Source organism: Salvelinus fontinalis, chromosome 3 (assembly GCF_029448725.1).
Source record: "Salvelinus fontinalis isolate EN_2023a chromosome 3, ASM2944872v1, whole genome shotgun sequence".
NCBI lineage: Eukaryota > Metazoa > Chordata > Actinopteri > Salmoniformes > Salmonidae > Salvelinus > Salvelinus fontinalis.
In genome coordinates this window covers 61596306-61610121 of record NC_074667.1, presented here as the reverse complement: position 1 = coordinate 61610121, position 13816 = coordinate 61596306, and the positions used below count along the sequence as shown (strand labels likewise).

At 53.8% G+C, this 13816-nt stretch overlaps 1 protein-coding gene across 5 annotated transcripts in view; it reads left to right on the top strand.

The window, feature by feature from the left end:
- LOC129851280 (transcription cofactor vestigial-like protein 4) overlaps positions 1-13816 on the top strand; it is a 116080-nt gene that overhangs the window by 89546 nt on the left and 12718 nt on the right. For all 5 annotated transcript variants that reach the window (XR_008758952.1, XR_008758953.1, XR_008758951.1 and 2 more), the window contains 2 exons: positions 9978-10203; positions 10337-10436. Coding sequence is in view for 2 of the 5 variants with exons in the window: in XM_055917707.1 (XP_055773682.1) it covers positions 9978-10203; positions 10337-10436 (326 nt within the window). In the remaining 3 variants the exon portion in view is untranslated. The remainder of the gene's footprint in view (positions 1-9977; positions 10204-10336; positions 10437-13816) is intronic.

Sequence of the window (13816 nt, the reverse complement as noted above, 5' to 3'; positions counted from 1 at the left end):
CCGCCCGACTCTCCTCCCTGCCCGTCTCTCCTCCCCTTCCCGACTCTACTCCCCTGCCGACTCTACTCCCCTGCCCGACTCTCCTCCCCTGCCCGACTCTCCTCCCCTGCCCGACTCTCCTCCCCTGCCCGACTCTACTCCCCTGCCGACTCTACTCCCCTGCCCGACTCTCCTCCCCCGCCCGACTCTCCTCCCTGCCCGACTCTCCTCCCCTGCCCGACTCTACTCCCCTGCCCGACTCTACTCCCTTCCCGACTCTCCTCCCCCGCCCGACTCTCCTCCCTGCCCGACTCTCCTCCCCTGCCCGACTCTCCTCCCCTGCCCGACTCTACTCCCCTGCCCTCTCCTCCCTGCCCGACTCTCCTCCCTGCCCGACTCTACTCCCCTGCCCGACTCTCCTCCCCTGCCCGACTCTCCTCCCCTGCCCGACTCTCCTCCCTGCCCGACTCTACTCCCCTGCCCGACTCTCCTCCCCTGCCCGACTCTCCTCCCTGCCCGTCTCTCCTCCCCTGCCCGACTCTCCTCCCCTGCCCTCTACTCCCCTGCCCGACTCTCCTCCCTGCCCTCTACTCCCCTGCCGACTCTACTCCCCTGCCTGACTCTCCTCCCCTTCCCGACTCTACTCCCCTGCCCGACTCTACTCCCCTGCCGACTCTACTCCCCTGCCTGACTCTCCTCCCCTGCCCGACTCTCCTCCCCTGCCCGACTCTCCTCCCCTGCCCGACTCTACTCCCCTGCCGACTCTACTCCCCTGCCCGACTCTCCTCCCCCGCCCGACTCTCCTCCCTGCCCGACTCTCCTCCCCTGCCCGACTCTACTCCCCTGCCCGACTCTACTCCCTTCCCGACTCTCCTCCCCCGCCCGACTCTCCTCCCTGCCCGACTCTCCTCCCCTGCCCGACTCTCCTCCCCTGCCCGACTCTACTCCCCTGCCCTCTCCTCCCTGCCCGACTCTCCTCCCTGCCCGACTCTACTCCCCTGCCCGACTCTCCTCCCTGCCCGACTCTACTCCCCTGCCGACTCTCCTCCCCTGCCCGACTCTCCTCCCCTGCCCGACTCTACTCCCCTGCCGACTCTACTCCCCTGCCCGACTCTCCTCCCCTGCCGACTCTACTCCCCTGCCCGACTCTACTCCCCTGCCGACTCTACTCCCCTGCCCGACTCTCCTCCCCTGCCGACTCTACTCCCCTGCCGACTCTCCTCCCCTGCCCGACTCTCCTCCCCTGCCCGACTCTCCTCCCCTGCCCGACTCTCCTCCCCTGCCGACTCTACTCCCCTGCCCGACTCTCCTCCCCTGCCGACTCTACTCCCCTGCCGACTCTACTCCCCTGCCCGACTCTCCTCCCCTGCCGACTCTACTCCCCTGCCCGACTCTCCTCCCCTGCCCGACTCTACTGCCCTGCCCGACTCTCCTCCCCTGCCGACTCTCCTCCCCTGCCCGACTCTACTCCCCTGCCGACTCTACTCCCCTGCCCGACTCTCCTCCCCTGCCGACTCTACTCCCCTGCCCGACTCTCCTCCCCTGCCCGACTCTCCTCCCCTGCCGACTCTCCTCCCCTGCCCGACTCTCCTCCCCTGCCGACTCTACTCCCCTGCCCGACTCTCCTCCCCTGCCCGGACTCAAATGTTGTTGACATCCCTGTTAGGGAGCATTTCTCCTTGGCCAATCCATCCACCTGGAGTGGGTCTAGGGGTTTCTGGGATAATGGTGTTGATGTGAGCCATGACCAGCCTTTCAAAGCATTTCATGGCTACAGATGTGAGTGCTACTGGTCGGTTGTCATTTAGGCAGGTTACCTTGTCATTCTTGGGCACTGGACTATGGTGGTCTGTTTGAAACAAGTTGGTAGTTACAGACTGGGTCAGGGAGAAGTTGAAAATGTTAGTGAAGACACTTGCCAGCTGGTCAGCGCATGCTCTGATTACACGTCCTGGTAGTCCATCAGTACCCGTCCTGGTAATCCATCAGTACACGTCCTGGTAATCCATCAGTACACGTCCTGGTAGTCCATCCGTCCTGGTAATCCATCAGTACCCGTCCTGGTAATCCATCAGTACACGTCCTGGTAATCCATCAGTACACGTCCTGGTAGTCCATCAGTACACGTCCTGGTAGTCCATCAGTACCCGTCCTGGTAATCCATCAGTACACGTCCCGGTAGTCCATCAGTACACGTTCTGGTAATCCATCAGTACACGTCCTGGTAGTCCATCAGTACCCGTCCTGGTAATCCATCAGTACCCGTCCTGGTAATCCATCAGTACCCGTCCTGGTAGTCCATCAGTACCCGTCCTGGTAATCCATCAGTACACGTCCTGGTAATCCATCAGTACACGTCCTGGTAATCCATCAGTACCCGTCCTGGTAATCCATCAGTACACGTCCTGGTAATCCATCAGTACACGTTCTGGTAATCCATCAGTACACGTCCTGGTAATCCATCAGTACACGTCCTGGTAGTCCATCAGTACACGTCCTGGTAGTCCATCAGTACCCGTCCTGGTAATCCATCAGTACACGTCCTGGTAATCCATCAGTACACGTTCTGGTAATCCATCAGTACACGTCCTTGTAATCCATCAGTACACGTCCTGGTAGTCCATCAGTACACGTCCTGGTAACCCATCAGTGCACGTCCTGGTAGTCCATCAGTACACGTCCTGGTAATCCATCAGTACACGTTCTGGTAATCCATCAGTACACGTCCTGGTAATCCATCAGTACACGTCCTGGTAATCCATCAGTACACGTCCTGGTAATCCATCAGTACACATCCTGGTAATCCATCAGTACACGTTCTGGTAATCCATCAGCACACGTCCTGGTAGTCCATCAGTACACGTCCTGGTAATCCATCAGTACACGTCCTGGTAATCCATCAGTACCCGTCCTGGTAATCCATCAGTACCCGTCCTTGTAATCCATCAGTACACGTCCTGGTAATCCATCAGTACCCGTCCTGGTAATCCATCAGTACCCGTCCTGGTAGTCCATCAGTACACGTCCTGGTAATCCATCAGTAGACGTCCTGGTAATCCATCAGTACACGTCCTGGTAATCCATCAGTACCCGTCCTGGTAATCCATCAGTACACGTCCTGGTAATCGGTCTGGAACAATAATCTGGGGTTGTTTTCATGGTTCGGGCCCCTTAGTTCCAGTGAAGGGAAATCTTAACACTACAGCATACAATGACATTCTAGATGATTCTGTGCTTCCAACTTTGTGGCAACAGTTTAGGGAAGGTCCTTTTCTGTTTCAGCATGACAATGGCCCCCGTGCACAAAGAGAGGTCCATACAGAAATGGTTTGTCGATCGGTTTGGAAGAACTTGACTGGCCTGCACAGAGCCCTGACCTCAACCCCATCAAACTGCTTTGGGATGAATTGGAACGCTGACTGCGAGCCAGGCCTAATCGCCCAACATCAGTGCCCGACCTCACTAATGTTCTTATGGCTGAATGGAAGCAAGTCCCCGCAGCAATGTTCCAACATCTAGTGGAAAGCCTTCCCAGAAGAGTGGAGACTGTTATAGCAGCAATGTTCCAACATCTAGTGGAAAGCCTTCCCAGAAGAGTGGAGGCTGTTATAGCAGCAATGTTCCAACATCTAGTGGAAAGCCTTCCCAGAAGAGTAGAGGCTGTTATAGCAGCAATGTTCCAACATCTAGTGGAAAGCCTTCCCAGAAGAGTGGAGGCTGTTATGGCAGCAATGTTCCAACATCTAGTGGAAAGCCTTCCCAGAAGAGTGGAGGCTGTTATAGCAGCAATGTTCCAACATCTAGTGGAAAGCCTTCCCAGAAGAGTGGAGGCTGTTATAGCAGCAATGTTCCAACATCTAGTGGAAAGCCTTCCCAGAAGAGTGGAGGCTGTTATAGCAGCAATGTTCCAACATCTAGTGGAAAGCCTTCCCAGAAGAGTGGAGGCTGTTATAGCAGCAATGTTCCAACATCTAGTGGAAAGCCTTCCCAGAAGAGTGGAGGCTGTTATAGCAGCAATGTTCCAACATCTAGTGGAAAGCCTTCCCAGAAGAGTGGAGGCTGTTATAGCAGCAATGTTCCAACATCTAGAGGAAAGCCTTCCCAGAAGAGTGGAGGCTGTTATAGCAGCAATGTTCCAACATCTAGTGGAAAGCCTTCCCAGAAGAGTGGAGGCTGTTATAGCAGCAATGTTCCAACATCTAGTGGAAAGCCTTCCCAGAAGAGTGGAGGCTGTTATAGCAGCAATGTTCCAACATCTAGTGGAAAGCCTTCCCAGAAGAGTGGAGGCTGTTATAGCAGCAATGTTCCAACATCTAGTGGAAAGCCTTCCCAGAAGAGTGGAGGCTGTTATAACAGCAATGTTCCAACATCTAGTGGAAAGCCTTCCCAGAAGAGTGGAGGCTGTTATAGCAGCAATGTTCCACCATCTAGTGGAAAGCCTTCCCAGAAGAGTGGAGGCTGTTATAGCAGCAATGTTCCAACATCTAGTGGAAAGCCTTCCCAGAAGAGTGGAGGCTGTTATAGCAGCAAATGGAGGGACAAACTCCATATTAATGCCCATGATTTTGGAATGAGATGTTCGACGAGCAGGTGTTCACATACTTAGTATTTATCTCTGCATTGTTGGTTAAGATCTCATGAGTAAATGTTTCACGGTAAAGTCTACACCTGTTGTATTCGGGGCATTTGATTTGACTCAGAGTTAACTTACTTACCATTACACAGAAGAAGCAATTGCCTCAGGCCTCACATCAAGGGGCCTCATGAGCTGGGCATTATAAATAATAATACTAGAAAATAATTTTTTTTAAAGTTATGTATCCACTTGAGCCCCCCCCCCCCCCCCTATGTGCCACTCGAGGCCCCGCCAACCCCCTGTCATGGGCTGCTCTCGGTTTCTGTCTTGTTTCAGCAGGCTTGTTCAACAGCAGCAACATATGCAGGAAGCTTCAAAGTTGCAAAGGAAAATGGGGGGGGCGGGGGGGGCACTGTGCCCTGCCACTGTAAGTCATCAGTCTCAAGTCATTGTCGAGTCTTGAGGCTCCAAGTTTCATCAAATGTGTAACTCGATTCCACAAGCCTGCTATACGGGGTTCTAGGAACAAATGGAAGAGGGTACAATGTTACACTGTTCTGTTACAAAGGTGTGTGTTGCCCGCCAAGTGAGGAGAGGCCTCAACAGGAGGGAATACTACAGAGACAGAGAGGCGGTCCGTAGCAGGCTTCCAGCCCACAGAGAGGCGGACTGTAGCAGGCTTCCAGCCCACAGAGAGGCGGACTGTAGCAGGCTTCCAGCCCACAGAGAGGCGGGCCGTAGCAGGCTTCCAGCCCACAGAGAGGCGGGCCGTAGCAGGCTTCCAGCCAACAGAGAGGCGGGCCGTAGCAGGCTTCCAGCCCACAGAGAGGCGGGCCGTAGCAGGCTTCCAGCCCACAGAGAGGCGGACCGTAGCAGACTACCAGCCCACAGAGAGGCGGACCGTAGCAGACTTCCAGCCCACAGAGAGGCGGATCGTAGCAGACTTCCAGCCCACAGAGAGGCGGACCGTAGCAGGCTTCCAGCCCACAGAGAGGCGGGCCGTAGCAGGCTTCCAGCCCACAGAGAGGCGGGCCGTAGCAGGCTTCCAGCCCACAGAGAGGCGGACCGTAGCAGACTTCCAGCCCGCAGAGAGGCGGACCGTAGCAGGCTTCCGGCCCACAGCCGTCTGACTCTTACAGGATAAGGGCTTTTTGTTTTCAGATAGAAATTGGCCCTCGGTTGTCGTCTGACTTGAACTACAGTCAAGAACAGTGTTGTAAGTTTCCATTTCCAGTGGATATAGATCCTGAACAGGAACTGACCCAGGGAGGGAAATCATACCCTCGTTTCCACGTTACAGGGTTTTGTGACAAAAGTAACTTGTTTTCTTTTGTCGCTCGCCCTGCCCCTATCCCCCCTGTCCCCCCCACAGGACCCAGGTCTGTCTTTCATACGACTGACTAGCACCGGGAGAGAGAGATAATATCTAGGTGCACCCAAGCATGAGGTGTCAAGTAGCAGCTAACACACATACACACACACACACACACACACACACACACACACACACACACACACACACACACACACAGACACAGACACACACACAGACACACACACACACACACACACACACACACACACACACACACACACACACACACACACACACACACACACACACACACACACACACGGGTCCAGGATATTGCCACGTCAATAACACACACACACACACACACACACACACACACACACACACACACACACACACACACACACACACACACACACACACACACACAGAGAAACAAAGACAGACACACACATGGCTCCACATCAGTAACACACACACACAGACAGAGACACACCACACACACACACACACACACACACAAACACACACATAAACACACACACACACACACACACACACACACACACACACACACACACACACACACACACACACACACACACACACACACACACAGAGAGAGAGACAGACACACACACACACACACAGAGAGACAGACACATACACAGACACAGAGAGATACAAAGACAGACACACATATGGCTCCAGAGTAATGCCACGTCGATCACATAAATGAAAATGTACCTAATCAGTAAACACAACACTTGTACCAGACAGCAGAGTGGTGCTGACGGGGTTAAACCCACAGTTTAAATACTTCCTGACAAAGAACCACACTGAAAATGGCCAATTATTTTCTGATTGGATTATTATTCTTTTTTGTACTTAATGTCCTCTGCCATCATTTCCTATGACTTGAAAATAGACTTCTTGACGTCAAGAAAGATTTCTACGTTTCTACTTCAGCGAGTCGGCAGCTCTGGATGTTCTGCGTACTCCGGACCAGGCCCCGATCCCCCGGGGACGCAACGACCGGGCCCCGATCCCCCGGGGACGCGACGACCGGGCCCCGATCCCCCGGGGACGCGACGACCGGGCCCCGATCCCCCGGGGGAAGCGACGACCAGGCCCCGATCCCCCGGGGGACGCGACGACCGGGCCCCGATCCCCCGGGGGACGCGACGACCGGGCCCCGATCCCCCGGGGGACGCGACGACCAGGCCCCGATCCCCCGGGGACGCGACGACCAGGCCCCGATCCCCTGGGGACGCGACGACCAGGCCCCGATCCCCCGGGGGCGCGACGACCAGGCCCCGATCCCCCGGGGACGCGACGACCAGGCCCCGATTCTCCGGGGGCGCGACGACCAGGCCCCGATTCCCCGGGGGCGCGACGACCAGGCCCCGATCCCCCGGGGGCGCGACGACCAGGCCCCGATCCCCCGGGGGCGCGGCGACCAGGTCCCGATCCCCCGGGGGCGCGACGACCAGGCCCCGATTCCCCGGGGGCGCGACGACCAGGCCCCGATCCCCCGGGGGCGCGACGACCAGGCCCCGATCCCCCGGGGGCGCGGCGACCAGGTCCCGATCCCCCGGGGGCGCGACGACCAGGTCCCGATCCCCTGGGGGCGCGACGACCAGGCCCCGATCCCCCGGGACGCGACGACCAGGCCCCGATCCCCCGGGGGACGCGAAGACCAGGCCCGATCCCCCGGGGGACGCGACGACCAGGTCCCGATCCCCCGGGGGCGCGACGACCAGGCCCCGATCCTCCGGGGACGCGACGACCAGGCCCCGATCCCCCGGGGACCCGACGACCAGGCCCCGATCCTCCGGGGACGCGACGACCAGGCCCCGATCCCCCGGGGACGCGACGACCAGGCCCCGATCCCCCGGGGGACGCGACGACCAGGCCCCGATCCCCCGGGGAGGTGACGACCAGGTCCCGATCCCCCTTGGACGCGACGACCAGGCCCCGATCCCCCGGGGGCGCGACGACCAGGCCCCGATCCCCCGGGGACGCGACGACCAGGCCCCGATCCCCCGGGGACGCGACGAGAGCCCGCCTCCACCCTCACCTCTGTTGGCGAGAAAACGTGGAGTCACTAGAGAACAATCTAGAGGAGCTCTGTTTCAGACTATCCAACAGGACCTGTAGTAATCTATGTTTCTCAGTCGTAGCTGAAAAAGGACGTGGATAATATACCGTACCAGTCAATCGTTTGGACACACCTACTCATTCAAGGGTTTTCTTTATTTTTAACTATTTTCTACTTTGTAGAATAATAATGAAGACATCAAAACTATGAAATAACACATATGGAATCATGTAGTAACCAAAAAAGTGTTAAACAAATTAAAAATATATTTTAGATTCTTCAAAGTAGACACCTTTTTGCCTTGACGACAGCTTTGCACACTCTTGGCAGTCTCTCAACCAGCTTCACCTGGAATGGTTTTCCAACAGTCTTGAAGGAGTTCCCACATATGCTGAGCACTTGTTTGCTGCTTTTCCTTCACTCTGCGGTCCAACTCATCCCAAACCACCTCGATTGGGTTGAGGTCGGGTGATTGTGGAGGCCAGGTCATCCGATGCAGCTCTAATGAACTTATCCTCTGCAGCAGAGGTAACTGTCACGGATGCCATGCTTGCCCTTAGTTTGAAGATGTAATCCAGAGACTTCTGTCTCTTTTCAACTCCATCTGCATATTAGAAATCAAATGCCCAAACTTGCTCCAGCTCTTCAGCTATCAGACTCTTAATTCCACTCATTTCAAAACTCGGTCCTCCAGGAAGTGGAGAGCAAAACTTATCCAGTTCTCCTACGTGATATCTTTAAAAAGCTGCGTTAGACAGGATTACCTACACTTATTAACCATTTACAGATGACATACACGTTTTGTTATTAAGGCACATGAATGTTCACATGTTCCAGAAGACATTTCTGCCCAAAAAAAACGTATTTTGATAATAAAATAAAAAAGTTTACGTTCAAATGTCTCTCCTGTGAAGTAAGTAGTGACACGCCTAGTTTCCTGAAACGAGTCACATTTTGTTACGTTACAGCCTTATTCTAAAATAGATTTTTAAAAATATATATATAATTTTCATCAATCTACACAACCAGACTTTATGAAACACATATTTATCTCTGACGGCTGGTTTAAGTCTCACGTTTTTGTCACGTGCACAGTGACTACAGTGAAATGCCTTTCTTGCTCTTTACGATGTTTTTCACGCTCGGTCTCATCTGAAGCTTCTGATCTCTGCTCCAATTAGACGTCTTGATGTAATGGATTTATAGCCCTCTGTCTGTTACCCCTCCCTCCTTTCTCCCCCCCTTTCTCCCCCCTTTCCCCCCCCTTTCTCCCCCCTTTCTCCCTCCTCCCCCCCCTTTCTCCCTCCTTTCTCCCCCCTTTCTCCCCTCCTTTCTCCCTCCTTTCTCCCCCCTTTCTCCCCCCTTTCTCCCCTCCTTTCTCCCTCCCTAACTCCCTCCTTTCCCCCCCCTTTCTCCCTCCTTTCCCCCCCCTTTCTCCCTCCTTTCTCCCCCCTTTCTCCCTCCTCCCCCCCCTTTCTCCCTCCTTTCTCCCCCCTTTCTCCCCTCCTTTCTCCCTCCTTTCTCCCCCCTTTCTCCCTCCTTTCTCCCACCCTTTCTCCCTCCTTTCTCCCCCCCTTTCTCCCCTCCTTTCTCCCTCCCTAACTCCCTCCTCCCCCCCCCCTTTCTCCCTCCTTTCTCCCCCCTTTCTCCCCTCCTTTCTCCCCTCCTTTCTCCCTCCCTAACTCCCTCCTTTCTCCCACCCTTTCTCCCTCCTTTCTCCCCCCCTTTCTCCCCTCCTTTCTCCCTCCCAAACTCCCCCCCCCTTCTCCCTCCTTTCTCCCCCCTTTCTCCCCCCCTTTCTCCCCTCCTTTCTCCCTCCCTAACTCCCTCCTTTCTCCCCCCCTTTCTCCCTCCTTTCTCCCCCCCTAACTCCCTCCTTTCTCCCCCCCTTTCTCCCCTCCTTTCTCCCCCCCTCCTCCAGTCTTGTAATGAATCACAAGACCAGTTTCTTTAGGACATCTGTACATCGGACAGTAAAGTAATATTTTATCATCTTCTCTCTGCAGAGGCGACTTCCGTAGTACTGAGGACCCTCGTGACTGTAGCCGCAGCCCCATGGAGCGAGCCGCCGCCCCCTCCGCGGTTCTCCATGGCAACCGCCACCTGTACGCCCCACACCACCACATGCCCAGCCTCGCCATGGACCAGCCTCTTGCCCTGACCAAAAACAACATGGATGCCGCCCGTACCTTTGTCATCTCACCAACCGTCAGCCCCGTGGAACGCCAGCAGGTAAGACTCAAGACACACGGGGCATTAGAATATGCAGGTAACACGTTGGTAACACGTTGGTAACACGTTGGTAACACGTTGTCTTCAAAACCCCTAACTCCTGAACATGTTTGATTTCTTTGTGTGTGTTTAGAATCGTCCGTCGGTGATAACGTGCGCTCCGGCCAACAACCGGAACTGTAACCTGTTTCACAACGGCTGTTCCAACAACTACAATAGACCAGCCTGCAACTGTAAGTAACATATATTATACAGTGGGGCAAAAAAAGTATTTAGTCAGCCACCAATTGTGCGAGTTCTCCCACTTAAAAAGATGAGAGAGGCCTGTAATTTTCATCATAGGTACACTTCAACTATGACAGACAAAATGAGGGGAAAAAATCCAGAAAATCACATTGTAGGATTTTTAATGAATTTATTTGCAAATTATGGTGGAAAATAAGTATTTGGTCAATAACAAACAAGCAAGATTTCTGGCTCTCACAGACCTGTAACTTCTTCTTTAAGAGGCTCCTCTGTCCTCCACTCGTTACCTGTATCAATGGCACCTGTTTGAACTTGTTATCAGTATAAAAGACACCTGTCCACAACCTCAAACAGTCACACTCCAAACTCCACTATGGCCAAGACCAAAGAGCTGTCAAAGGACACCAGAAACAAAATTGTAGACCTGCACCAGGCTGGGAAGACTGAATCTGCAATAGGTAAGCAGCTTGGTTTGAAGAAATCAACTGTGGGAGCAATTTTTAGTTAATGGAAGACATACAAGACCACTGATAATCTCCCTCGATCTGGGGCTCCACGCAAGATCTCACCCCATGGGGTCAAAATGATTACAAGAACGGTGAGCAAAAATCCCAGAACCACACGGGGGGACCTAGTGAATGACCTGCAGAGAGCTGGGACCAAAGTAACAAAGCCTACCATCAGTAACACACTACGCCGCCAGGGACTCAAATCCTGCAGTGCCAGACGTGTCCCCCTGCTTAAGCCAGTACATGTCCAGGCCCGTCTGAAGTTTGCTAGAGAGCATTTGGATGATCCAGAAGAAGATTGGGAGAATGTCATATGGTCAGATGAAACCAAAATAGAACTTTTTGGTAAAAACTCAACTCGTCGTGTTTGGAGGACAAAGAATGCTGAGTTGCATCCAAAGAACACCATACCTACTGTGAAGCATGGGGGTGGAAACATCATGCTTTGGGGCTGTTTTTCTGCAAAGGGACCAGGACGACTGATCCGTGTAAAGGAAAGAATGAATGGGGCCATGTATCGTGAGATTTTGAGTGAAAACCTCCTTCCATCAGCAAGGGCATTGAAGATGAAACGTGGCTGGGTCTTTCAGCATGACAATGATCCCAAACACACCGCCCGGGCAACGAAGGAGTGGCTTCGTAAGAAGCATTTCAAGGTTCTGGAGTGGCCTAGCCAGTCTCCAGATCTCAACCCCATAGAAAATCTTTGGAGGGAGTTGAAAGTCCGTGTTGCCCAGCAACAGCCCCAAAACATCACTGCTCTAGAGGAGATCTGCATGGAGGAATGTGCCAAAATACCAGCAACAGTGTGTGAAAACCTTGTGAAGACTTACAGAAAACGTTTGACCTCTGTCATTGCCAACAAAGGGTATATAACAAAGTATTGAGATAAACTTTTGTTATTGACCAAATACTTATTTTCCACCATAATTTGCAAATAAATTCATTAAAAATCCTACAGTGTGATTTTCTGGATTTTTTTTCTCATTTTGTCTGTCATAGTTGAAGTGTAGCTATGATGAAAATTACAGGCCTCTCTCATCCTTTTAAGTGGGAGAACTTGCACAATTGGTGGCTGACTAAATACTTTTTTGCCCCACAGTATTATACCATACTGCTACACAGCTACAATAGACCAGCCTGCAGACACTCTCATCAGGTAACAGCTGTACGTCATCAGATGAGCCCTATGCTGCCTGTGGACTACAAAGGGGCCCACATAAGGGTCATAGATTGTGGTTTGGGATTAGCCCAGAGTGAAGTGTAAGATTATAAGTAAATCACTACATATGAATAGGGGCTAGTGATGGGGTAGGTAGCCTAGTGGTTAGAGTGTAGAGGGGGTAGGTAGCCTAGTGGTTAGAGTGTAGAGGCGGCAGGTAGTGGTTAGAGCGTTGGAATAGTAACCAAAAGGTTGCTAGACCAAATCCCCAAACTGACAAGGTAAAAATATGTTGTTCTGCCCCTGAACAAGGCAGTTAACCCACAGTTCCTGGCCGTCATTGAACATAAGAATTTGTTCTTAAACTGACTAGCCTCGTTAAATAAAAAAAATGGGGTCTGGTGATGGGGTTAGAGCCCATCCTGTCTGGATGTTAGAGCCCCTCCTGTCTGGATGTTAGAGCCCATCATGTCTGGGGTAAGAGCCCCTACTGTCTGGATGTTAGAGCCCATCCTGTCTGGATGTTAGAGCCCTGCCTGTCTGGGGTTAGATCCCATCCTGTCTGGGGTTAGAGCCCATCCTGTCTGGATGTTAGAGCCCCTCCTGTCTGGATGTTAGAGCCCATCCTGTCTGGATGTTAGAGCCCTGCCTGTCTGGGGTTAGAGCCCATCCTGTCTGGGGTTAGAGCCCATCCTGTCTGGATGTTAGAGCCCATCCTGTCTGGGGTTAGAGCCCCTCCTGTCTGGATGTTAGAGCCCATCCTGTCTGGATGTTAGAGCCCCTCCTGTCTGGATGTTAGAGCCCATCCTGTCTGGATGTTAGAGCCCATCCTGTCTGGATGTTAGAGCCCTGCCTGTCTGAGGTTAGAGCCCCTCCTGTCTGGGTGTTAGAGCCCCTCCTGTCTGGGGTTAGAGCCCCTCCTGTCTGGGTGTTAGAGCCCCTCCTGTCTGGGGTTAGAGCCCCTCCTGTCTGGGGTTAGAGCCCCTCCTGTCTGGATGTTAGAGCCCCTCCTGTCTGGGGTTAGAGCCCCTCCTGTCTGGGGTTAGAGCCCATCCTGTCTGGATGTTAGAGCCCATCCTGTCTGGGGTTAGAGCCCATCCTGTCTGGGGTTAGAGCCCATCCTGTCTGGGGTTAGAGCCCATCCTGTCTGGATGTTAGAGCCCCTCCTGTCTGGGGTTAGAGCCCCTCCTGTCTGGGGTTAGAGCCCATCCTGTCTGGATGTTAGAGCCCCTCCTGTCTGGGTGTTAGAGCCCCTCCTGTCTGGGGTTAGAGCCCCTCCTGTCTGGATGTTAGAGCCCCTCCTGTCTGGATGTTAGAGCCCCTCCTGTCAAGGGTTAGAGCCCCTGCTGTCTGGATGTTAGAGCCCATCCTGTCTGGATGTTAGAGCCCCTCCTGTCTGGGGTTAGAGCCCCTCCTGTCTGGGGTTAGAGCCCATCCTGTCTGGGGTTAGAGCCCCTCCTGTCTGGGTGTTAGAGCCCCTCCTGTCTGGATGTTAGAGCCCCGCCTGTCTGGATGTTAGAGCCCCTCCTGTCTGGATGTTAGAGCCCCTCCTGTCTGGGGTTAGAGCCCCTCCTGTCTGGGGTTAGAGCCCCTCCTGTCTGGATGTTAGAGCCCCTCCTGTCTGGGGTTAGAGCCCCTCCTGTCTGGGTTTAGAGCCCCTCCTGTCTGGATGTTAGAGCCCATCCTGTCTGGGGTT